This window comes from Crocuta crocuta, unplaced genomic scaffold (genome assembly GCF_008692635.1).
Source record: "Crocuta crocuta isolate KB4526 unplaced genomic scaffold, BGI_CrCroc_1.0 scaffold160, whole genome shotgun sequence".
NCBI classification, from domain to species: Eukaryota; Metazoa; Chordata; class Mammalia; order Carnivora; family Hyaenidae; genus Crocuta; species Crocuta crocuta.
Genome location: NW_027527591.1, coordinates 480,220 through 507,827, shown reverse-complemented (window position 1 = coordinate 507,827; position 27,608 = coordinate 480,220). Strand labels below are relative to the sequence as shown.

The 27,608-nt window shown below is 34.4% G+C and overlaps 1 protein-coding gene across 3 annotated transcripts in view; it reads right to left on the bottom strand.

The window, feature by feature from the left end:
• The window catches only part of IKZF2 (IKAROS family zinc finger 2), a 152,327-nt gene that overhangs the window by 21,261 nt on the left and 103,458 nt on the right, over positions 1-27,608 (bottom strand). For all 3 annotated transcript variants that reach the window (XM_077771305.1, XM_077771299.1, XM_077771316.1), the window contains exon 5: positions 23,533-23,700. In XM_077771305.1, coding sequence (XP_077627431.1) covers positions 23,533-23,700 — 168 coding nt within the window. The remainder of the gene's footprint in view (positions 1-23,532; positions 23,701-27,608) is intronic.

Sequence of the window (27,608 nt, the reverse complement as noted above, 5' to 3'; positions counted from 1 at the left end):
GCTGCCCATGTTAGAATTCCCTGGTGTGTTTGTTAAAATGCAGATTCTTGGGCACCCTGCTGGGTTTAGACTTTCTGGGGGTGCTACATGAAGGTCTGCATGTTTAACAAACTTCCTAAGTAACTGCTTTCATACTGAAGTTGGAAAACAGTGGTTTTATAGAAAATGATAAATCATCATGTTCTCTTAAGTCTGGAATGGAGTTAAAGTTTCTTTTTAAGGTAAAGAATATTTTTCTTAACCTTAATATAACTATCTTAATTGTATTATCAAAGCAGTTGAAATTAAGTTTGCTGTATAAGAAATTTTGGAATTAAAATCTGAAAAACCCTTGGACAAAGCATCATTTTGTTACTGGTAATACATAAAAAGAAATACTTTGGTATGGCAATTTACTCCTGTATGTTGATTACATATTTTGAGGACAACAATACAGTTTAAACTAAACTTTACATCAATTCTCCTTCAAGAATTGTGTTTCTGAATTCTAAAATTCAAGGGGGCAAAGTCATATTGATCCATTTCTCCTAACTAGCAAATTGTGCTGCTTTCTTTCAAGAGGACTACATGATGTTATTTCACATTAGAAAAAACAGCATGGAAGTCAATCATCTCCACTAATAAAAGATAAATGGTTTGCTAGGGCATTGACTGTAGGACTCTATCTTTCCCAATTTCCACAGCACCACATTAAGTGACAAAAAGAGTATGTTGGCAGAACACAGCTAAAGACATTAAGTCATCTTCGTCCCTCTCTCCGCTCCCCAAATATAATTTTGAGAACAACTGGAGAAAAGACAGAGGTGGACAGAAAACAGTTGTTTTAGGGTTCTCACTTTCCTGACTTGATGAAGGAGGCTCAATCTCATGATAACAATGTTTCACTGGCTCATCTAAGCAACCATCTTCCTCACAAATAATGTTACCCCTGAATTCAGAGTTATAATATATGTAGACTTTTATTCTTAAAACTCAGCTTTATTGAGGTATAATTTACACAAAGTCTAACCACGTTAAGATTACAATTCAAGTTTAGAAGCATATACAGTTGTGTAACCACCACAATTAAAATACAGAACATGTCCATCACCCTAAAAATTTCATCTTCCTCCTTTGTGCCAAATCCCTTGGCAACGATTGATCTGCTTCCGTCACTGCAGTTTTGCCTTTTTTAGGATTTCATAGAAACTGAATCATACTGTATGTAGTCTTTTGTATATGGTTTCTTCCATACAGCATAATGATTCGGAGATTCACCCATGGTTGCATGGTATCAGTGGTTCATTTCATTGTATGAATGTACCATAGTTTGTTTATCCATTCACTAGTTCGGACTGTTTCTAGTTTATGGCTATTAGGAATAAAGCTCCTACAAACATTTGCAGGCAACTCTTTGTGCAGATAAATGTTTTCATTTCTCCTGGTCAAATATCTAGAAGAAGGATTGCTAAGTCATATGGTAGATATCTGATTCACTTTATAAGAAACCATTTATATGTTTTCCCAAAATGGCTGTATCACTGCACTTCCACTAGCAACATATTACTTAATAACTATTCCACATCCATGCCTAAAAAGGGTTGTCAGTTTTTCATTGTACCCATTCTAATAGGTAAGTAGTGATACTTTATAGTGCTTTTAATTTGTTGTTCTGTTGTCTCACAGGACTGATCTTTTCATGTGCTTAACTGCCATTCATATATTTTCTTTGGTGAGCCACCGACACATTTTCTTTAAAGTATCTGTTCAAATCTTTTGCTTTTTTTTTTATTGTGTTGTCTGTGATTTTATTATCACGTTGCAAGAGTTGTTGACATATTCTGGATACAAGTCTTTTATTAGATATTGTATTTGCTTTGCAGATATTTGCTATGAGTATGTGGCTTGCTTTTTATTGTAGTTTCTTATAAAAAGTGTTTTGATTGTGATGAAGTATACTTTATCAATATTTTCTTTTATGCTTTACTTTTATTTAAAAAAAATATTTATCTATTTTGAGAGAGAGAGACAGCAAGCAGGTGAGGGCAGAGTGAGAGGGAGAGACAGAATTCTAAGTAGGCTCCATGCTCAGTCCAGAGGCCAATGCTAGGCTTGATCTTAAGACTGTGAAATTATGACCTGAGCTGAAATTAAATGACAGATGGACCCTTAACTGACTAAGCAACCCAGGAGCCCCTATTTTTTGTTTTATCTAAAATATCTCTGACTAACCAAATATCACAATAATTTTCTCTTCTGTTTTCTTCTAGAAGTTGCATTTTATCTCTTATATTTAGATCTGTGATTCATTTCAACTTGTGTATATATGCAAGGTAAAGCCTATGCCATACTTTTTTTTTTTTTTTAAGTATTATTTATCTTGAGAGAGAGAAAGTACAGGGGAGGAGCAGAGAGAAAGGGAGAGTGAGAGAATCCCAAGCAGGCTCCACGCCATCAGTGCAGACCCTGATGGGCTCAAATTCATGAACCATGAGATTGTGACCTGATCCAAAGTCAGAAGCTTAACCAATGGAGCCACCCAGATGTCTTGCCATTCTTTTTTAAAATATGAATATCCAATTATTCTAGCTCCATTTATAGAAATTATTATCTTTTGTCCCTTAAATTATCTTAGTATCTTTGCTAAAAATCACTTGATCATATATTGTGCATATATTTTTGGATTCTCTATTTCATTCATCTCTAGGTCTATCCATAAACCAAAAGAATAGATAATTTTAACATAGTATTCAAATCAGGTAGTGTAAATCATCCACTTTTGCTTTTTCAAAATTATTTTGGCTGTTTTAGATCTTCCTTATTTCCAAACAAATTTTGGAATCAATTTGTCAAATTCTACAAAAAAGGCCTGCTGGGATATTGATTGGGATTGTGTTAAACTGATAGTCTTAATTTCAAGAAAATTAATATTTTAACAGTATTGAATCATTTAAACCATGATCATACTACATCTTTCCATTTCTTTAGGTCTTTCATTTTCCTCAGCAATGTTTTTTTCCCCTGCACAGAATTACATAAATTTATCTCTAAATATTTCATAAATTTATGAGTTTTATGTAATTTGGATGCTATAGTAAATCACATTGCATTCTAAATTTCAGTTTCCAATTTTCCATTGCTAGATAAATTTGATTACCTTATATTGATGTGGCTTCTTGCAATCTTAATGAAATCCCTTATTAGTTTTAATTTTGGGGGGATGAGTTCCTTGTGTTTCTTCTGTATAGGTGATTATATCATCTAAAACTAAATACAGGTTTACTTACTTCATTGCAATCTGTGTATCTTTACGTCTTTCTTTTGCCATACTGCATTAACAAGATTCCCAGCACAACGCTGAATAGAAGTAGAGAGAACAGACATTCTTGCCTTGTTCCTTGTTTTATTGATTTATTAGCAGTATGATATTAGCTCAAAGTTTTTCAAAAATGGCTTTTTACCATGTTGAAGAAGTTCCTTCTGTTCTGTTGCTGAGAACTTTTTCTCATGAATAAATATTGAATTCTGTCAAATACTTTTTCTGCATCTATGAAGATGATTATACGTTTTCTTTTCCTTCCTTCCTTCCTTCCTTTCTTTCTTTCTGTCAATATGGGAAATTGATATTTTTCCACTGTTAAATCAACTTTGAATTACTGGATAAACTCCAGTTGGTTGTAATATATGCTATGCGTTTTTATGTATTTCTGGATTCTATTTGCTAAAATTTTGTTAAGGATTTCAGTTCCTTTGTTCACGAGGGATATGACTATATAGTTTTCTTTTACCGCAATGTCTTTGGTTTTGGTGTCAGGGTAATAATGCTGAACTAATAATTTGCTTGGAAGCATTTCTCCCCCTTCTATTCTCTGGAAGAATTTGTTCCCTAATGCTTCCTTAAATTATTTCTTCCTTGAATGTGTGACAGAATTTCCAGGTGAAGTAATCTGGAGTTTCCTTTGTGGGAAGGTTTTTAACTATAATCTCAATTCCTGGAATAAATATGAGGCTATTCATAGTATTTCTTTTTGAGTGAGCTTGAATAAATTCTGTATTTCAAGGAATTTATTTCATTCACTTGAATTTATTGACATAACCTTTGCTCGTAATATCCCTGTATTATACTTTCAATGGCTATCAGAGGTTTAAGGCCATCCCAATTTTATTTCTGATGTTGGCAAATTGAGTGTTGTGTTTTTGTACTGATTGATCTTGGCTAGAGGTTTATATCTTTTATTGATCTTTACACAGAATCAGACTTTGATTTCATTGACTTTTCTAATCATTTTCCTAATTTATCTTTCATTGATCTCTGCCTTTATTACTATCATTTCCTTCCTTTACATTCTCTAGATTTAATTTGCTTGTCTTTTCTAATTTGTTAAGAAAGTTTAAGTAAATGATTTGAGACCTTTTTTCTTTTCTAATATAAACACATTTACCTCTAGTACCACTTCTATTCTCATCATATTCACATTTTCCTTTATATTTTTGAACATATATGGAGTATATTTATAATAGCTGTTTTATCAACCTTGTCTGTTAATTTCCCCATCTGAGTATTTCTGGGTCTGTTTCTATTAATTGATTTTTTTACTGATTATCAGTAATATTTTCTGCCTTCTTTCCATATCAATTTTTTAATGGCATTCTAGATATTGCAAATTTTACCTTAATGAGTTCTAGATTTTGTTGCATTTCCTTAAACTGTGGGTCACTTGTTCCAGTCTGCCATTATATTACTTGGAATCGGTTCAATATTTTTGATATATGCTTTTATATTTCAAAACACTTCCAGAGCATGCTATAATCTAAAGAATAATTTAGTCTGAGTTACAAAGGCAATAAGCTTTCTGAGGATTTTACTCAGTGAACTGACGATTACAGTCTTTCCACACTGCTGGAGAGAATGGACTATACCTATTGCTTCATAAGCTCCAGAAATTGTTTGGCTTTCTGCTTTCTTCCATTCCCTTTCCCAGTTGCAAGTATTTTCTTCATACACATAGGTAGATCCTTATTTAGCCAAAGAGTCAAGGAGGACTCTGCAAAACTCCAGAGATTTTTCTGTGCAGTTTCCTCCTTATACTCTGCCTGCTATTCCAGTATACTCTAAGACCACTGGTCTCACTCGATTCTGATATATCTCCTCAATTCAGCAAGACTGGCTCCACTGTTTGGATTTCCTGTTCCTAAGCACGGCCTGGAAACTGCTTCTATGAAGTAAGCTCAGATAATCAGAGGACTCCCTACCTACCTTTGCTTTTCTATTCTCTGGAATCCCAGTCCTGCAGTGACCATTGTTCAATGTCTAAAAGTCATTTAATATATTTTTGTCTGGTGTTCTAATTGTTCAGGGCCGTGGGTAAATCTGATTCCTAATATTTCATCATGTTTGAAACCAAAAGTTATATATGTAATTGGATTAAATACCAAGAAAGTCACACTAACCTTGTAAGTTTTGTTACCAATACAATTCAAGTAACTAAAATGAAGTTTCTTATATCTAAAATTCTATAATATGTGTTATAATAAATACTATACAGTATAATAAAGATTTTAAGGCAAAAAATAGCAGGGTTAGTGTTCCTAACTATCTCAAGAGTTAGTATGTCGTCGTCTTTGACATACTGTCCCTCACAAAAATCCTACACTAACAAAAAGAACACTATCAGTATAATCTGTCAGAGCTATAGATACAGATTACTGAAATGACCTAAGCAATAAATTATAAATTTAAGATGCAGTAAAGAAAATTTGATAATTCTGACAACTATCTGATTAGAAAAAATTTGCTAGCGTTTGCTAGTATTTTCTCCATCTGTCATTATAAGGAATTAGAACTAAATACCTGCCCCTGTACTAAAATCCCCATATACCTACCCAAAAGGAAGACCAAAGCAAACAGCCATAAATAATTTTGAAATAGGAATGTTTACCATAAATTCATAGGGTGTTATGAAGGTATATAGCACAATCAAGTCTTGTTCACTTATGTTTTCTTGAAATATGTCACTTCAAGAGTTATCCTAGTGAAACCTATAAAACAAATTACAATAGCACTAATACTTGTGGTAAATGTTTTATTCTTTATATAGATGTATGTATGTTTACACATACAGAAACATGCAAAAAACCACATCTATATACAGAAAATATATTTACCATTTGTCACGATACATATAAAATCAGCAGCAGCATTATGCATATATCACATTCATTTTCCTTCAATGAAATTAAAAGCACTCACTGTCCTATAAATATTTATAATGCAAAAAATTGGAACTTGATATCTGATTTTACTTGGCAATTGCTTACAGAATTATAAGTTAATCTGAACAAAGATGAGCACTGAAATATGGTGCAATTGATAATTTTTCTGAGTATCCATAAGTTATACAGAATTAGTTGTCTATTTTTATTGTATGAACCCTCTATATAAACAATTTTGATGTTCTTGATTCCTATTGTTCTATTGCTGCCTCAAAAAAGAGGTTGTCAATTCATATTCATGCTACTAGTGTACGAGAGCCATTTCACCCTACTCTCAACCGGTACTCTGATTAAAACAATATTTCTCTAATGTGCTAGACCTGTGATCCTTAAATTTTAATGGGACACTGAAGCCAACTCTTGGGAAGGATATTTTAAAGCCAGACAAGTACAAGATATTTTAAATTTTTGAGGGAAATAATATTCAACATCCCTCAGACATGCAAACTACTTGCTCAGTTTCAACATATCACATTACATTCTTTTCAATGATGTCATATCTTTGTGAAGCTAGGTTTCAGGAGCTGCAGCAACACAAAGCAAGTACTGTGTGAAGAATAGAAAATGAGAGTGGAGGTATCCAATCTGATTCCAAGATGTGGGAAGTTGTGCAGTATCCAACAAGGTGCACAATCACATCAGTTAAAAAAAACTGTGGCTGTCAAGAATGAAATAAAAACATTATTTTGTCTTTCACTCTATGTACATTATTTTTTCAATTAATTGACAAAACCTTTTTGTTATCTATTATGTGCTAAGCACCATTCAAAGAGCTGGAGATACATCAATCAATAAGACAGAGGAGGTCCACGATCTCACAGAGCTTACCTTCAGATGTCAGTTGGGAGAGACGGGCAATATGTGCATGAACCATAAAACCAAGATAACTGTAGATTCTGATTCAAGCTCTATAAGACTTTAAGATAGAGACAGCCAGATCAAGAGTAACTAGGGAGATGCTCTAGGTAGGGTGCTTATGGAGGGCCCCTCCAAGAAGATGCCATTTAAGCAAGTATCTGAAGGGTAATGAGGCATTCATGCCAAGAACTAGGGAAAGAGCTGAATGGATCATCACTGCAAAATCCCAAGAGTATAAAGAAATAAGGGAACCTAGGATGGTAAAAAACACAGACTGAGGGATGCAGTGGTATAAGAGTAGACAGGAAAGGTGAGAAGAACTTCCACTGGCCATGATAAGCAGTTTGATTTTATGAGAAAAGCAATGGAAGCCCATTAAAAGATTTTAAGCAGAGAAATTATATGATTTAAACTGGGTTACTAAAGAGAATTCTGAGTGCTATATGGAGAACAGATTGGAAAGCAGAAGTATGGTAGCTGAGATCAGAGGCTTTGGGATCAGGCAAAACACAGCTTATATTCCAGCTCTTCCTGAGTAAAGGTTGCAAAAAATATGCATATGTGGTTTTAATGGTAAGATTTTTACTATATCAGAACCTAAGTTTTTAAAAAGTACTCTTACAAAGATAATTTATAATGTTCTTAGATTTATTTTATTCTAAATTTCTACATCTCTTCAGTCACTATGGAAATATTTATTTCAGTATGATATGATCTTTTAGTTTTATTATACTGAGCATGCTGGTGTATGGATGTGTGTATATGTGTTGTATGGTTAAAACTCTAATCCAAATAGTATATACATTGTTGGTAAAATATGAATAAAAATTAGGTAAAAGTATAATAATAAGCTTTACGTAAAAATCATACATGGAACATTTAAAACTATGAATTGTGTGGATGTTAGGTAGCATCTCTTCTATTTACTTATAAAAAATTTTGAGTATAGCTGACATACAATATTATGTTAGTTTTAGGTGTACAACATAATGATTCAGTTTCTTTATACATTATGCTATGCTCACCCTCTTTAGATTTTATTTTCCTTATCTGTAAATTAAGGCCCTTGCTTTTTACAAGATAAGAGCCCATTAAATATTAGCCAATAACTTTTTTATTTTTGTAATGGACTGACATTTATCATTTACTAGGAAATATATATAACCACTACTGACCTCTACAAATCTTAAACTAACTTTCTGGTTAATGCAAGAAGGTTCAACTGAGAGCAGCCACAGATTCATTCACTCATCCGATACAGTATCAGGGATGCAGAGGCAAAATGGAATAAGATTTCTTCTTGGAGATGCTAAGTTTAGGATCTTTCATTTTTTTAAAATTTTATTTTGAGAAAGAGAGAGAGAAAGAGAGAGGAAGCAGGGGAGGAGCAGAGAAAGAAGGAGACAGAAAACCAAGCTGACAACTCAGAGCCTGATGCAGGGCTCAAACTCACGAACCATAAGATCTGAGATGACCTGAGCCACCTGAGGGGGGCCCCTCATATTCTTATCTACATACATTTATCAAATTTCTGTACAAATTAAAGGATTACTACTCTGATAGATGATTCATGATACTTTAAATAAAAATTTGGGGCACCTGGGTGGCTCAGTTGGTTAAGCATCTGACTTCAGCTCAGCTCATGATCTCACGGTAAGTTCAAGGCCCGCATCAGGCTCTGTGCTGACAACTCAGAGCCTGGAGCCTGCTTCAAATTCTATGTCTCCCTCTCTCTCTGCCTCTCTCTTGCTCAAGCTCTATCTCTCTCAAAAATAAATAAACATTAAAAATTTGTTTAAATAAGAATTTAATTATATTCTCAATATATCTGATTATGCTGAATGATATTGGTTTTTATATACCTCATTTTGTAATTTTTTTTTTTAACCATTTGGGAGTTTTCTTGCAAGATTTGGCAAGACAGTACAGGCTGTAGATGAACAGGTTTCTTTGACTCACATACAAGGATCAAGTAGGAAAATAAAAGAGGGTGGAGGTTAGCTTACAAAAAAAAAACAAAAAAACAAAACAAAAAAACAGTGTGATATGCCCTTTTGGACCCTGAGTAATAAAGCTGGCATGCTGCCCTTCCACGTCTGCCATCAGTTCCAAGAGTACGAGGCTCACAGCCTCAGGGATGCGGAAGAGAAAATGTGAAATGGCCACAAATTCAGACTGTCCACCCCAACATCCATGCAATGTGCAAAACTGTGCCAGTCAACTTGGTAATGAGGCCAGTGTCTATAGAAGGCTGAGAAGAATGAGAAATAGCTCCATGATTCTTGCCTATTTCTTTACAATTCCTGACAAGAAAAAAGATAAGGAGGAAACTTTCCAGCAGTAAACTGATCTAAAAAATGCCTACGCCCAAGTTAAGTGCTATATTACCTGAGTATGTGTTATAGAAGACTTCTTTTTAATAATTCCTTCTAGAAATAAGTGTTTGAAATTTAAAGAAGCATGACAACTGCTATTTGAAGAAAGATGAGATCATATATGATATTAAAAAATTTAATTTCACACACACACACACATTTTATTTCTGGGGCTCCTGGGTCAGTTGGTTAAGCATCTAACTTCGGCTCAGATCATGATCTCACAGTTCATGGGTTCAAACCCTGCATCGGGCTCTGTGCTGACCTTTGGAGCCTGGAGCCTGCTTCGGGCTGTGTTTCCCTCGCTCTCTGTCCTTTCCCACCTTGCACTCTCTCTTTCAAAAATAAATAAACATTAAAAAATTTCAAAAAGTTTAATTTCTGAGGGATGTATAAGGTAGAGTATATAATGATTACTGGTCTGGAAAAGAAAAGTGTTCTATTTACTGGATAGAAATCACATGGATTATCTTACCAGCTAGCTTGACTCAAAGTGGTTTTTCTCTCCTGATCATATTTCAATGGGCAGGACCCTAAGGGTGTGTTTGAAGAATCCAAAATGAAAATACTAATTCCATCCCCTCTCTCCAGTATTTATTGCGATGCATATAGAGAGGCACCATGGGCATCATTATCAGGACTTGGGTGAAATCAGCACAGCACAGTTATGCAAATCATGTGTGCAACTGACACTGCCTGTGTACTATCAGTGTAATCCACCTCTATCAAGCACCTCCAGGAAGGAAAGGGGGGGTGGAGGGTGGGGAAAGTTCACACTTGGGAGATCACCCAGAGAGTGGGCCAGGTGCCAGGTTTACAATCAGGTGAAAACAGTTCCTTCTCATGGGAAGTCTGCAGGACAAATTATACTACACTTAATGCGCCATCACTATTATGAATGAGCTACACTAGATTCAATTTCTGAATAATTTAATCCAGTATGTCTATCATTATACTGGGTCACGGGTTAGCATTTTTTTAAATGGGCCTCTTTGGCAAATCTGGTAGGAAAGTCACGATGAGCTGGTTTCAAAATAATGTCAATATGAAAATAACTGATAATGATAATCTTTTAGCCAAGTACTTAATTTTCAGACATTTTTTACTTTTCATTCACTTCACAAATAACCAAATTGTTAATATTCAAAGGTCTATACTTCAAAAGCTGAAGTAATAGTGAAGCAAACATTGAAGGAGTGGGACAAATAGAGTAGAAAACAGAAGGAGACACAAGAGGGAAAGATAATTTGATAAAACAAGATGGATCATGATTACAAAACAATATGCAGTTTAGAATCCCTTCTAGTTTATGGAGTTCCTGATCAGTCAGTAATTAAAGGAGATGATGTGGCTGTGATAGTGAATCCTGTAGCAAGAAAAGACAATATATTTGAAGGCATTTCATTCTTAGGATGAATTAACAGACTGTCCCATGTGAAAAGACTTAAAACTAGAGCATTTGACCTTACTTTGTTTCTTTAATAATAGGGGCAAAAGTTCTATCTCTTCAAGCCAGATACTACTTTTGAGCTTTATTTTTAACAAATGTGAAGAGGGGGAGCTTTCTCTTCTTATCAGTTTCTCTGAGAGCATGTTGTTTATACCTTAAAAATTCCTCTTGGTTGGCTTAACATTCTACTGAAGCTAAATATCCAAATATAGTCAATAGCAGGGTGAGTCATAATATTTTATAAGTATTTTATCATAAAACTTAAAAGCATAACTGAACAATACAGAAATTAGAGTTAAAAATAATGGAAAATATGTAAATGAGTTTGTAGCAGTATAGTATGTAACTAATAATTTTTTTTAAAAAATCAGTATTGGGAACTAATACAAGTATTCAATACTTATAAGCTGTTTTTATGGATAGAATATAGACCTTGGGATTCTAGGGTCTCAAGAAATAAAAAGGCAGTCCTTATATAAGAAAACTAGAAAAAAAATGTACAGTGAGGGGAAGTTATTGTTTTAACAGATGGATATTTACATGTTACATCTGGTCGAGTTGCTTTTTATAGGACAAAATCGTTTTAAACTGACAATTAGATACAAAGCACAAAGTTCTTAGGCTAAAAACTGTCAAAACACTGAATAGGTTACAAAGTCATATTGTAAAAATCAATATTCCTAAGGTGTTTGGAAATAAACTAGAGAACTGTTCAGAATAATGTAGGCATGTTGACCCTAAGTAAAAAGAGGAAGACTTCAACACCCTGGAGGTTTCGTCAGACAGCTAGAACTCCAGGGTTATGTGATGCAGATCTATCACATAACCTAATTTTACTAATTATTCTTAGGTGATATATCTGAATAAAGAATTATATAATAAATACTGGCTTAATTAAAAGCTAAGGTTTTCCTTAAAATACTATAGCAAGTCTTACTGAAAACTCAACGGAATTCTTATTTTTGAAAAATGAAGTGAACAAAAACAATCAAATAATTCCTACACTGATCTACTTACTCAATTATATTTTATTACTATATCTCTAAACAATACTATACTGGTACAACAAACCAGTGTCTTCAAAATATCTGAGTGGTAAGGAATACTTATTTGGCTGTTTTAAAATACAAGAGACAATAAATTTCCTTGGGACACTAGGAGTTTTTATTTTCATATGTTTTAATTTTTTCAGCAATAAATGATTTTTATAAGAATCTGAATCCAGTACAATTCTGTAGCCAAAAATTTTAGATATGGCATAGAAACATTTGAGATTGTGTAAGAGACATGCCTACTTACTTTTTCCTAATAATTTATACAAAACAATTAAAAACATTTTTTAATGCTTTATTTATTTCTAGGAGAGAGAGAGAGAGACAGCGTGAGCAGAGGAGGGTCAGAGAGAGAGAGGGAGACACAGGAATTAGAAACAGGCTCCAGGGTCTGAGCTGGCTGTCAGCATAGAGCCTGACGCGGGGCTTGAACCCACAAACCGGGAGATCATGACCTAAGCGAAAGTCGGACGCTTAACCGACTAAGCCACCCAGGCGCCCCTACAAAACAATTTTTAATGCATGTACTATATAAGTTTCCATATATTAAAACTGTATAAGCTTCTATTCTGTGTTAAATAGATAATTTGGACATAGCATTAGAGTGAGACATATACCTGAAATGCTACTAGAAAAAAATATGCAATTCTGGTTCCTCTTAGATTTAAAAAAAAAATAACAAGTATGCTAAGTATTATTTTGATTAATAGGGGTCCAAGACTTAATTGAAACACTATTTCCCCAGTGTATTGGGTATAATAAAGACAATTAAAAGGAGCAATATATAACATATGAAGCACACTAATCCAATTTCTAGGAATGAAAGGACTATAATTACTTGTTAACTAAAACCTAAGAGACAAAATAAAAATAATTTTTGTAATAGGAGTACTAAGTCACTGATTCTTCATGAAAAACTCACATAAATGTTATAAATTTTTACAAGGCAGACTAGATAGTTTGTGTGATAGATCTTAAGATTAATGGATAGAGAAGGTTTTAAATATAAATGAGTATTTTTTATTTTCCTGTGCCCTAATATAACATATACAGAAGTGTAGATATTTTATCATGGGGCTAAAAATTTGTGATCTTCAGCTGGTATTAATGATACATTCCAATTCTTTATTTCTTCTCTTCTCCTCTCTTCCCACTCCCTCTTAGAATATCATTTATATTTCACATATAAAAAGATTTTTTTTTTCCTTTTCAGCCAGTCATCTTGTTTTGAGTGTGACAAAAACCAAAAGTGTTGTAACTGCTAAATATTTATTTAAACTTAGCCAAAATATTGTAATAAATAAAGCAATTCTAATAAAAATCCAGCATCAAGACAAGTAGATAAGCTCTATATAACTCATAATAAGTGAAGATACTTTTAAAAATCAAATCTCAAACACTGATGATTGTTGTACAAGCATTTTTTCTGAATGGATAGTATTTCAGAAAAAAGTATACAGCACTGTCATAACCAAACTAAGAAAGTTTTGATTTCTTCTGTTATAATCTTAAGAAGTGGGGAATAAAATATGGGAGTTATTAACAGGAATATCTGCTACTGAAAAAATAATATATTCATCTGATATATTTCCATAAATAATAAAATTATACTATTCAGAAATTATTGTTAAAAAACAAAGTTTTCCATAGTAAATACTAGTAAACACTACCAAAGTATTATTCCTTAAGGGGTTCTGATTTATTAATTATGTATAAAACTTGACATCCTTTCAATTTTAAAAAAATGTTATCAATGACTGTTAATCAAAATTTAAAACATGCAATTAAATCAAGTAACCAGGGTTTTGTAAACTTAAACCCATTTTCTATTCCAGTGTAAGAAACGTTTTTCAGGTAGTAATTAGCAAAGGTGAGGGAGGAAAAATTCAACATTGTTTTACACTTTTACTGGTGTTCAGCAATACAGTAGAAGGAGTTTTATAAAAAAATACTTTATTTTTTTAAAGTGTATTTATTTTGAGACAGTGTGAGCATGCACAAGTATAGGAGGGACAGATTGGGGCAAGGGGGAGAGAGAGAGAATCCCAAGCAGGCTCCACACTGTCTGTGCAGAGCCAGACAAGGCTCAAACCTACAAACCATGAGATCATGACCTGAGCCAAAATCTAGAGTCAGATGCTTAACCAACTGGGCCACCCAAGCGCCCCTGAAAAATACTCTTAAGTGGGAATGTATTTTAAGTAAACTTCTATATATCTGGAGCTAAAAGTACAAAATCAGAAAATGTCTATATCAAGCCTCTCTTTTTTAATATTGTTTTATTTAAGTTTTTATTTGAGAGAGCGGGAGAGAGAGCATGTGTGTGAGTGGGGGAGGAGCAGAGGTGGGTGGCAGGGGGGAAAGAGAAAGATACAAAGAGAGAGAGAGAGAGAGAGAGAGAGAGAGAATCCTAAGTGGGCTCCTCACTGACAGTGTGGAGCCCGATATGGGGCTTGGATTCACAAACGGTGAGATCATGACCTGAGCTGAAACCGAGAGTTGGACGCTTAACCAACTGAACCACCCAGGTACCTCAAGGCTATCTCTTAAATATAGGTTAGCAGATAGTTTGCAGAGAAGTAATAGTGGTGCTATGACCATCATCTAAAAAACAAACCTACTCCACTTTATGCAAATCTATTTTAAAGTTAAACCACAGCAAACTGTAAGAAAAAAATAGTAGGTAGTAGGGACTACTCTTTTACTCTTTAAAATTTGGCTGTAATGAATGATCAGCAGCCAAGTCCCCAGAGAAAAGATAACACACTGTATTTAGCATCATACAATACTGGGAGTGTAAGGAGATTTAAAGATCAAATTAAGTGACTTGACACAGTCATATAACTAATTTGCAATGAACCCATTCTAAACCCACATGTTTTGACCTCTTGACCTCTAGATAGTAATTTTTTTCTTTATCATTTTGAGTTAAAAGAGTTAAAAGTTTTATAGAATAAACATATGGGGCTGTATCATTTATCCCAGAACATAAAGTATAGATTTTGGAGTTTGACGATCTTGATATGAATCTAGGCTCTGTATGACCTCTCTGAGCCTCAGTCTCCTCACCTGTAAAATAAGAATAGCAAAGGGGCACCTGGGTGGCTCACTCGGTTAAGAAAGAGTCCGACTTCAACTCAGGTCATGATCTCATGGTTCATGGGTTCGAGCCCCACATCGGGCTCTGTGCTGACTGCCAGCTCAGAGCCTGGAGCCTGTTTCAGATTCTGTATCTCCCTCTCTGACCTTCCCCTGCTCACACTGTCTCTCTCTCTCTCAGAAATAAATAAAAATATTAAAAAAAAGAATAATAGCAAAAAGCTCTCTTGACCAACTGCCTCTCCCTGAGGCCCTGAATTCCTGGAGCTCCTGGGCCCCTTTGTATGCCCGCATCAACACTTCCAGTGGTTGAATTAGACAGTCACTGAATCAGTTATGATTCTAGCCAAATCGATTTATGCCAGCTGTACCTGTTATTATAATTATGTAAGTCATTTAAATATCCATATTCCAAGGAAATAAATACAAAAATAAAGTTGTTTCTAAAAACTAATTTTGCCACTCTGGAAAGATTCAATAAAGGTGAGTTGATTTAAAAATGCTAATAAACTGTGGGTAGGCAACTATACTCATAAAAATTAGTGAGGAATCTTTAAAAATTTAATTGTTGCATAACAAGGGTGTTTAAGTTCTTAAAGGCACTGAAAAAAGGGGCACCTGGGTGGCTCAGTGAGTTAAGCAGCTAAGGTCATGATCTCGCAGTTTGTGGGTTCAAGCCCTGCATGAGGCTCTGTGCTGACAGCTCAGAGCCTAGAGCTTGCTTCGGGTTATGTGTCTCCCTCTCTCTCTCTGCCTGCTACCCCCACCCAACTTCTGCTCTGTCTCTCTCTCTCTCTCTCAAAAATAAGCAATAAAAGAGTATTATTAAAAACAAAAGACACTGAACACTTGTGGGGATGAGCACTGAGTGTTATGTGGAAACTAATTTGACAATAAACTATTTGTAAAAAAAAAAAAAAGACATAAAAAAAGAATTATCTTTATTGGATATATATTCTAGACACTTGCAATTATTTTATTCTCTCCCCCTAAATAATATATTAGTAAATATTATCTACTTTGATTAATAGAAGAGCCACAATCCTTTAATTATAATTCTCAAATAAAAAATTTAAAAAACAAAGAAAAAAAAAGACACTGAAAACGGGATTAGAGATGATGCGTTATTACTGTGGTTTAGGACAGAAAAGTTACATGGAATTTAAAAACGAAATTCCTCACTGAAAGAAAAGGGGAAGGCCTTATATCAAGATGTAAATGACTGAACAGATTTTATTTTTTTTAATGTAAGGACTTTTATTAAAAGAATTTGTCATGTTACTAGATTGATTGCTGTTAATTGATAAAATATCTGGCTTTGCTCTTGTTAGATAAAAGGGCTTTTATTAAAGGAATAATCCTTGGGAAGTGCTTAGTACAATGCCTAGTATCTAGGAAGGGCTCAAGAAATGCCAGATGTTATCTGATAAATAATCTAACTATTGGGACTATATAATCAAAATCAAGTTATTACCTGGTGTCCTCTAAAGTATGCAAGTAAAGTTCCAAGTAGGAAAGGGATAACAGATATTGAATGTATACTGTATTCTCTATACATTTTTCTTAAGTGTTTTTTTTTTTCCATTTAACACATAAGTGTACATCAATACCAGGCTCTTTGTTACCAACCTAGCAGATATGAAAATTTTCAAATCTAAAATATAGGAACCCAAGATATAATATTAATACTGTAGAACACAGTAACTAACTAAAACAATGGGCAGTCATTACCCAAAGTGGGGGAGGGTAGGAGGGACCAAAATACCTTGTACTAATTATATTCACAAAAAACAGAAATTAATATTAAAATCATTAAATTATGACCAATACCCTACACTGATAATTTTAAGCACTAGTTCCTAAATTTTACTCAATCTGTGGCCTATTCTGTTTCACCTATTCTGTAGCCATTTTCACCCTTCTTTCCTCCTGCAGAAAGCTAATTCCTATTGGCTTCATTAGTAGGTTCTTTTGTCCTCTGGCTTCTGGTTATGTTCAGTTAATGTACGGCATCATCAAGAGACTGGAGGTTAGACAGAGTGAAGTCAAGGTGTTTATTCCTCAGTCACAAGTTAGTAGGGGTATATTCCTCTCCTGAAGGTTAAGTGTTCAAGACCCATCTCCTACCTCTATTAATTCTAGTGATCCCTTGATCACATTGACCCTCCAGACATAGGACTGATAATGGCTTCTTGCTATTGCTAGCCACAGCGTGCTTCAACCATCTTTTGTTGGCTTCTTTTATACCTCACTATTCTCTTGTTAATATTATCATGAATGTCTCCAAATTTTCCCCATTTGAGTGTCTCATTGCTCCTGTCATGGCCTTGATTGATAGTTACTAGCAGGAGTGGCCCAAGACTTCAGAGCTCAAAATGGCATTTTGACATTAAGTTGCTCATATTTGAAGAGAACAGAATGCACTCCTCACTGGAAAGTTACTGGAATACTACTAATTCTAGGCATTTGTTGGCAATGTGATTACTTAAATTATCACTGCTGGTAGCATGTGGCCTTTACTTGCTGAAGTGACAATGATGGTGTTTACAGTGAAGACTGTAGTGGGATATGGCTATTTCTGATGGCCCTAAGGATTATACAAAGAAGAAAGGACAGTTTGAAGGCCTTGAGTGCTCACTTCATGTTAGAACAGAGGTAGAATATTAAAGTCCTCTGTTGACTTTAAAAGAGTCCTTATTTAATTAAGCCTTGGGACAATTAAGGCTAAAAACCAACTCCAGAATCTGACTTGAATAGTTATGGAATTGCTGTACTAAATAAAATGGGCAATACCAATATGACTTGGTCTTGGTAATGGACTAGTGAAACATGGGATGGTATTATCTGATCAACTACTAAGGCTCTGAATGTTGAACCCTCAAACACTCCTAACTCATCCTTCCTGGAAGACAGTCCTCACTTCCCACACTGCCATCTAAGGAAACAAATGTTCCCATAAATTCCCATATAGTATGGGGCTTTCAATTGCTTCAGCTGAGGTAAGAACCCAATCAGAGAATGACAATTCTTTTCAGGACTTACTCCTATTAACTCTCATTGCCCTTGGGCTCATAATCAGTTAGATGATACCATAACGAAAATCAAGTGCTGATCCAGGTGACAGACTATACACTGAAAGGATTGCAAAACTACCAGTTTGTATCAGCAGGAGTCCAGTTAGCATGTATGGGAATGAATTGATACTAGGGCTTTATATCAAAAAGATGAACCAGAATGCTAGATTGGGCCAAATTTATCAAATACATGTATTCATCTGGGATTTGGGACATAATACATTGCCCTGAGCAAGTGAGAATGACTGGTTAATTGAATCCTTGATTCAATGATGGTTTATTTGTAAAAAGCTGAAATGTCACAATTTTCCTGGCACACCAAGCGAAAGAAGAACAAAAGCTCAAATAAGAAAGAATAATGGAAAGAATCAACTATGAATCACCCTGTTCAGCCTGCTGCTAACACACTTCTGGAAGGGCCTTCACCAAAGAATTCCCTTCACCAAAGAATTACCCTGGTAAGGAAAGAAGCCACATGCTTGAAAAGCTTTATCATAACTGTCTTCCCTTGACAAGGGAGAACAATGATAGATATTCCAGATAGAAGTGAGCTCCCTGATTTAAATGTATGTGTGATCTCAGTGTGGTAGAGACTCTATGGTAGGAATTAATATCAGGAAGGTGCAATTACCTTAAAAAACCATAGGGATGGAGGGGCGCCTGGGTGGCTTAGTCGGTTAAGCGTCCGACTTTCGCTTAGGTCATGATCTCGCGGTTCGTGGGTTCGAGCCCCGCGTCGGGCTCTGTGCTGACTGCCAGCTCAGAGCCTGGAGCCTGTTTCAGTCTGTGACTCCCTCTCTCTCTGACCCTCCCCTGCTCATGCTGTCTCTCTCTCTCTCTCCTAGAAATAAAAAAAAAAAAACCATAGCGATGGAGTGATAATCATGATGTTTTGTGCCATAGGGTCCTAGGGCAATGGCTAATCAATTATGGAGTCCCCAAGAATGAAATAAATAGTTAGACTACCAAGCTGCTAACCAACTTATACAGAAAATGTCTAGGTCTTATGGGCAGAAACTGAACTTGCCTAACCATGTGGGATTCATAATCTTTTATCCAGTGCCTAGACCTAAGCCTATTCATAGCTCAGAGTCACGTAATTTTAGACAGAGATAGTCCCTTTTGGAAAGGATCCTGAAACCTGGCCACAGACATATGCTACGAATCTTCCTCTAAGTCATTCCAGAAACACCATGTCCATTTATGATGGTGACTGTGCACTAGGAAAAGAGAAATAACAAGTCCTGCCACATATTATTAGTTAATGCTATTAGATTGACTCTGAGTTGGGGCGCCTGGGTGGCTCAGTCGGTTGAGCGTCTGACTTTCACTTAGGTCATGATCTCGCAGTTCGTGGGTTCGAGCCCCACGTCGGGCTCTATGCTGACTGCCAGCTCAGAGCCTGGAGCCTGTTTCAGTCTGTGACTCCCTCTCTCTCTGACCCTCCCCTGCTCATGCTGTCTCTCTCTCTCTCTCCTAGAAATAAATAAAACATTAAAAAAAAAAAAAAAAGATTGACTCTGAGTTGACTTTAAGCTCTAGAACCCAAAATGCTACCATAGTCCACCAGTTCAAAGTGGGATGCATATGGAGGTCAAGATAAGTATGTAGACTTTATCCAAGTCCATCTTACAGTATAGTGGGAACAAATAAATTTAGCAATGGGAAGAACTGTGTGGTTTTTTTTATCTATTTTGAGAGACAAATCAGGGGAGGGACAGAGAAAGAGGGAGAGAGAGTAAGAATCATAAGCAGGCTCCACACTACCAGCACAGAGCCCAGTGCAGAACTCAAACTCATGAACTGGGAAATCAAGACCTGAGCCAAAATCCAGACTGAGCCACCCAAGAGCCCCATACAATGGGAAGGACTCATGTTGGTTCCCTGACCCATGGCTACTATAAAAAGCTAAGAACAATGCTATACAATGCAAATATGAGTCACACATGTAATTTTAAATTTTCTAGTGGCCACATTTTTAAAAAGTGGAGTTAACTTTAATAAATTTTATTTAATCAAAAATATCATTTCAATATTTCAATCATTTGCCCACAAGATCTAGACAACCATATTTAGGTGCTTAACAGCCATTGGTGGCTAGTGGATACCATATTGGAGATCATTGTCTTAGACTTCTATCTCTCCCAAGATAGTAAACTAAAACAAAGATGTTGGGGTGGGGATTCCTACCACACACCCATTTATACTGTTTATTAGGCTAATGCAAGCTAGACAGTTCTGTGGATGAATGTAGACTTAATCACATCAAAAGGAAACTGCAGATGCAGTTCTAGCTGTAATATCTTTATTGGTGCATATTAACATAGCCTCTGATACCAGGTATGGAGGTACTGACTTTACAATTTCTTTGAAAAATAATTCATTATCAACAAAGATAAGTTGAAGCACTTTGCGTTCACACTGCAGGGACAGCATACTTTTATTATCTGAGCTTAAGGCTAGGTCAACTCTCCTCTTTTCTATAGTATAGTCCAAAGAAATCTTGTTCATCTTGACATCCCACAGAACATAAAGTTGGAACATTACATACACGGTACTAACTGGACATAGTGAGCAGGAAGTAGTAAATACCTGAGATGCCTCAGTAAGATATATGCTAGCAAAAAAAGAGATAACTGCCACAGAAAGTTCAGAAACTAGCAGCATTAGTGAAATGTTATGGGCTTAGTGGTCTACACATGTTGAATTTGATCCTCTGTAATAAATGCAAATGGCTGCACTTTAAACCTGTCATCAGGAAGGAGGAGACATATTTGGGTATGCTACTCTGATGTACGTGCTAGCTACCCAAGGGAAGAATGTTTCCACCAGGGATCAGAGTTCTGGGTCTGTCATACTGGACTATTCCCTGGCTATTTGGAGCATCTCAAGCTGCTAAACTAACAGGGAGAGAAGTGGAGTATTGGTTGGAACTTTTCCAGATTACCAAGATGATTCTGGGTTGTTGATATGTTTGGAATTCAGGAGNAAAAAAAAAAAAAAAAAAAAAAAAAAAAAACATGCCCAATAATCCTGGTTACTGAAAAACTGCAGTACTCCTAGGAAAACAGGACCATCAAATACTCAGTATTTGAAGAAATTAAGGTCTGGGTCACTCATCAGATAAAGAATCCTGTCTAGCCCAGGTCCTACAAAGCAGGGTAAGCTTAAGAGGAAGATGGAATTGGTAGTGGAATAAGAAAGCTATAATGATCAATTTGGGCTGTCTGAACAATTAGAAAAGCATGGACTTTAGCAGCTATGTTTTATACTGTACCTATTACAAAAAAAAAAAAACATTGGCAAATATTTTAGGTTACAGTTGGAAGTATAGATGAATTCGTATCACCCACTGATGAAGAAGTAGCTGGATGACACCCCCCCTCATTGCTCCGTTAAACTCTATTTAGCCACTTTGAGTCTACTATCTGTTTATATATTTACAAAATCATGACTCTGTATACCAAATTGTAAAATCAGTATGATTCAGGGTCCATGTCTTTATTTTTCTGAACCTCAAAGAGGCAATATACTTATTTACAAAATATACAATTTCACAGAAACAGCTTCACTTTCCACAAAATTATAAAATTTTCCAAAATTTATAATTACATAGAACCATGTAAGTACTGTCAAGTGTCTGGCCTGGTAAAAGCCAATGAGAATGTCCTACTTCTGGAGTGACATCTTTTTCATCCCTCACTTCATCAGGCACCAGTCAGCAACCCCTAGATGAGTCATGACTAATTTGCAAAAAGATGCTGATTGAAACTGCCCAGCTCAATAGAAACAAAAATCAAGATGTCTTCTTAAACACCACCCACAGGGATGGATGTGTTAAAAGAACAAAAAGGTAATCAAGGCAACACAAATTAAGGTGAGTATCAAAATCCTTCTAGAAGTTGAGCATTGAAGGCATTGAACCTTCTAAGGGTAATAAGCAATCCCAGGTAAAGTAACATATGTACATTAAACCATAATATTAAAAGCAACACAATTTTGTAAAGAATGAAACAGATGTTTAAAGTTGTATTTTTGTCTCAACTTCATGAAATAGCTAATGTTCATGAAAAGCTATGATTTATATACTCTGTGGCTCAATAATACTTTAATAAGCCAGAGTATACTACCTAAAGGAAGTAACTGTCATGTCTTAGAAACACACTTTCAAAAAAGAATAATTTTTATAATAAACATGTAATTTTCATAGCATAACTTAAAATAAAAAATGTCATGGTTGGAAATAAGGTAATTGCTTTGAGTCAGTAAGGCAAGTAACTATATATACTTAAAATATTTTGTTTTCATGTATTTCATTTTTCTCTAACTGCTCCATATTGACAAGTTAATATCTAAATAAGTTTTATACATCTCACATTCATCTTAAAAACTAAGGCCCCAGATTAATAGGAAAAAATGTAAAAAAGGATAATACAAGTATTACCTCACAATCCACAGCACTCTCTACTACAATTTGTCAGTGTAGATGAAAATATCACTTCCATCATATCTTCATATTAAAATTAAATTTTAATATGTCATTATGGACAGAAGGATGTAAAACTGGCATGAAAGTATTCTATATTAATTTTCTGCCTTTAACTTCTTGGTTATGGCAATTCACGCTAAAAGTCAAATGAGATTCATTCAGATTTCTAATCATTCCTTCTCTTTTATGTACTATATTCTAGCATTTTAAAAATATCACACTTACTCTAGATTTTTTAATGATGATTTATGAAGCAGAGAAATGTTTCAGAGAAAATCTAATGACTGTATTTTGAGAGTTAAAGAAACAAGAAGCTTAGTTTAAATGAAATATAAAATACTCTACAGCCAATTTTCTAATGAGCATAATATTTTCAAGTTTAAAAATAGTGATGGTTGATTTCCCACTGAGCTCCTAGCCTGGGCACTATATCAGTTGAAAAATAACACAGCTTTTATCTCTTCTATGGTAATATCGGTATGTAACTATATTTTTTACTAAATTTTCTCTTATCCTGGATTAACCATAATTACTGAATTAATTATAAATTAACTTATATATTATAAATTAAATTATCAATTAATAAAACTGAGTTAATAATTATAAAATTAAAAATAATAGAAAATCTACAGAACAGTTGTTTCCTTACTTCAATGGCTTGAAATAAGACTCTTCAGTTGACAGTGCTCCTTTTTGCCAAGTCTATGAGTATAAAAAAGGAAGGGCCATATGCATCTTACAAGACTTATCACTCAGTGTACATAAATAAAAATATTGTTCATTCCTAGCCATATACCAAAGCTATGTTACTCTGCATTATTCTCTAACACTTCACTGAATTCTCATATTTTAGCTTTCTTCTCAAAGAGTCAGTGACACTTACCAGAGTGGGTCCTGAGGTGTCCTGTGAGGGCGTCCCTTCTTCTACAGGCATAGCTACAAAAAGGACATTTGAACGGCTTCTCTCCAGAGTGTAACTTTATGTGTCTCAGAAGGTTGCCCTTCTGAGTAAAAGAAGCTCCACACTGGTTACAGTGGAAGGGACGTTCACCTGCCAAAAGGAAAAGAGGTAGGAAAGATCAAGTAGGTTATATGCAAGTGACCAATTTGCTGTACACTATTAGCTGGTGCCAGGTTCTCTGTGCTAAGAATATTCTCCTCCCTTGTAAGTCTTCTAACCCTTTATCTTCCTAAAATTTGCTGATACCAAAGCTTTAAACTTTAAGCCAAGCACCATTCCCTCTCTTCATATAAATTTTACAGGATTCCTGTCACTGACTCAGAAGAATCAGCAATAGCATTGACCCCTGGTTGAACAACTAAGTGCCATCACTTTACTGACTTTACTAGTTGCTTTACAGAGAATATTTCAATCCTTATAATTATATTACTGATTAGGTATTTATAGTTTCAATTTACAAATGAAGAACTTGAAGTTTAAGTATCAAAGTATCTGATTATAGTCACAGAGCTAAAAAGTACTCAAACTAATAACTGAATCTTGCTCAGTTCGACAACATCTTGCTCTGCCATGCCATGCTATCTCTTTTAAAGTTACAGAAATTTTAGTTTGGCCTGGAGGGGATCTTTAGTCTAACTTTTTAATTAGCTGATGATTTATTACCAGGGCACCAAAAAGTTTCAATGAATGAGGCAGGTTAACAAAGCTCATTATCACAAAATCTCCAAAAATTCTCCCCGGCCCCAGGTCTCTCAATTCTCCTAGTCACTACCAGTGAAAGCTTTGGAAAAATTTCCTGATATAAACAGGGAAAATCCAAAGAAAATGATCAATCCAGTTATTTCCTGTGTATTTCTCTTGTAAAAATAATTTGATAGAAATCTTGTCTCTCTTTTCCTATTACTGGATACTGCTATAAAACTGTTTAAGCCAGTATTATCAGCAGAGTCGATTGGATCAATTGGCTGTCACCAATGTCACTGAACATAAAAATGCATAGTTGAGAAAGCAGCAAAATTGGCAAGTAGGGTCAAACCATGAAGAAAATGCTATTTTAAGTTTGCCAATCTCTAAAGATATTCATAAAATAAATGATTAGACATAAATAGTACAAAGTAGTAAAGCTCAAAGATTAGAACAGAAATAAAGTTTAAAAAAATTCACTTTTGATTTATCTGTACTATTTCTGTGAGATTAGATGAATATTATAATTTTAATACCTAAATATTTATACTGAATTGTCATGGTTTAGATCTTCAACTGAAACATTTGTAAACTGTGAATAAGGAAACCTCAATATTTGGGCGAGGCCTTTAATATAATGCAAATTCAGTGATTCTTTTTATTAAAGAAAGGTAGGAGGCATAAAGAAGATAAACTTTGGCCATTTTCTTGCAGCTGCCACTGCATATCCTATCATGTAGATTTGTTATAATACCTAAAAACATTGACACATCAGGTGTATCCTAATTCTGTACCACTTGCTCATTTTGGAACTTTATGAGTTTCCAAGGGGGAAAAAAAAATGTAATCTGTGTTTGTGTAGCAAGGGTTAAGGATTTTCTTACAAAATCTGGAGATCTGCAGAGCTACATTTATGATAAAGTCCTTTTACTGGTGTATTACATGAAAGTAATTTACGTTATAGTTACCTTAAATTTTATCTTATTTCACTTGTTTGATTCATTTGATAAAACTGACACGTCAATGCTAAATACCACTTAAAGGAGAAATACTTTACCAAGAAACCTCTTATATGAAGTCTCTCACAAACTAATCAAAGTTTTAAAATAAATCTAAAATTGGTAAATCTTTACACACACGCACATAATTTAATTCGTTGACATTTTTTTCAATGAAATAGCAGTCTATAACTTTTTAAAAACAAGATTTTCTATTCCCCACTCCTGCCACAGATTACTAATAAGAGGCACCTTCTCTGTGAAAATTTTTATATCATAGGAAAATAGCAAATGCAGATTATACTTTTCACTCCAAATATTTGATTTTTCTTTTGAACTCTCTCTATGTAGGAACTTCCAGGAAAGTAACAAATTAGTATTGCATAACTTTAAAATGAATTAAATTAGTTTGATAAACAAAAACATTTGAAATCGTATTTGCCTTTAAAATACATTCCTCCAACATGCTAACTTAGATTTTCATTAAGCCTCTTACAATTGCAATATTTAAAAATCCTAATTTAGAGTACTGAATTTGTCATTCCAAGTAATGGTAATCAAAAAAGAAAAATAAAAGGATAACTATCTTTAAAAAGAATTTTAAAATTCATCTAATTGAGTATATGAGACTAATGAATGACAGGATAATTTCATTTTTATATTTATAAAATATTCCAGATCTCTTTAAATATTTTTAATAAGAATTATTTTTGAATTTTTTATGATCATCCTTAAACGGCTCCGAAAAATAAAAAGAAGTCTAGGTATATCAGGAAATATTGTCTGTTGCTGTGTAAGTCTTAGTGTGGAGGTATTTGTTAACTATATTCCATGGCCATGGGAAAGAAAGCATGATGAAGGTAATAAGTCATGTTCCCATTTTTGATAGGAGGTAAAGGGCAATGATAATAATTCACTTTTATTTCAATTGGATGAAGCTTTGAGAAATAATCTGCTTTATATGAATTAAGCCTTGAATTGGGATTATGAGATATGTGGAAAATGATTTTTAAGTAAAAGGTTCAGCTGGCTACACATATTGTGTATGTGACTTGAAACAACACATCTCAATTATTTTTTAAATAATTTGCTCTTTTTTTAATAATAGACTGAATCAACAAGTCCTTTTAGAATTAGTTTAGACTTTGTCTGAAAATATGTTAATAATGTTCCTCGGATATAAATAAAAGGAAATTTCAGGAAAACCTCACAAATTTACTAAATACACTAGGCAGTAATTCAATTGAAAAAATCAAGTAGACTACTGTATCTGTGATAACTAATTCCCCCACAGGGTGGGCACAAATGTCTGGATTAACCACTCGGAATCCAGGAGAACAATTAATATGTAGCCATGCTATCAATCATTTCCATTCTCAATCTGTTTGTTTTCTTTTTTTGTTTTTTAATCTACTAATCTACTTAAGGACCTTTTTTGGTTATTCCCCAAACGATGTTATCTATTGAAATTATATTTCAATATTTTATATACTTTCATAAACACATATTTCTAGATCTGTGTTTAAATATCCAATTGAAATATACATGCATCAATTCCTTTGGTAAATCAAAGAAAGAGGGTGTTCTGTGTTGGATGGAACAATCACCTACAAATATGAATAATCCCAAATACCTGTTGAGAGGCCCTTGGAGCAAGAGAATGGGTCCACAAAGCTACAATGTACAAATAATGTGCTTAAAACTTAAAGTTACAAAGATGGGAATACTCTACTCCAAAGAAGGGCAAAGTTAAGGATAGTCTGTATTTATAACGTCACATCAATTCGTGTTTGTGTATGAATTGATTTACTACCCCTACTTCTTTTCTTCTGTCTATATCCCAGTGAAGAGTGCCTGGAGTATCCGATGACAATATTACCTGATTACCTACTAAAGTAGCAACACCAATGAAATAACACCACGCCATTTATAAGACACTGGAATTGGCACTTTAGTAGAGTATGAAAGAGAAAGAAGAAGAAGTGAATTAGATATGATACTCCATGTCATTTTAGTAAACTGGGTGGTTGTGTAGCTTTTTTCACTATCAATTTTATATTAGATATTCTATGAGCTAAACACACAAATATGTTTCCCAAAGGCTTTCTAAAAATTTAAGACCATGACTTTTTATATTAGCTGCAAATAACTGGTAAGAGGGGGAAGTTCTAAAATGAAGACAGTAGTTCATGGCATTAATGAGAAAACATTTGGTTAATGACTAGATCCTGACCACATTTTTTCAATCTAGTATAAATTAAAAATCACAAATAGACTTTCTGTTCTTGAAAAGTACTAAAGCGGAGTTGAAAATGT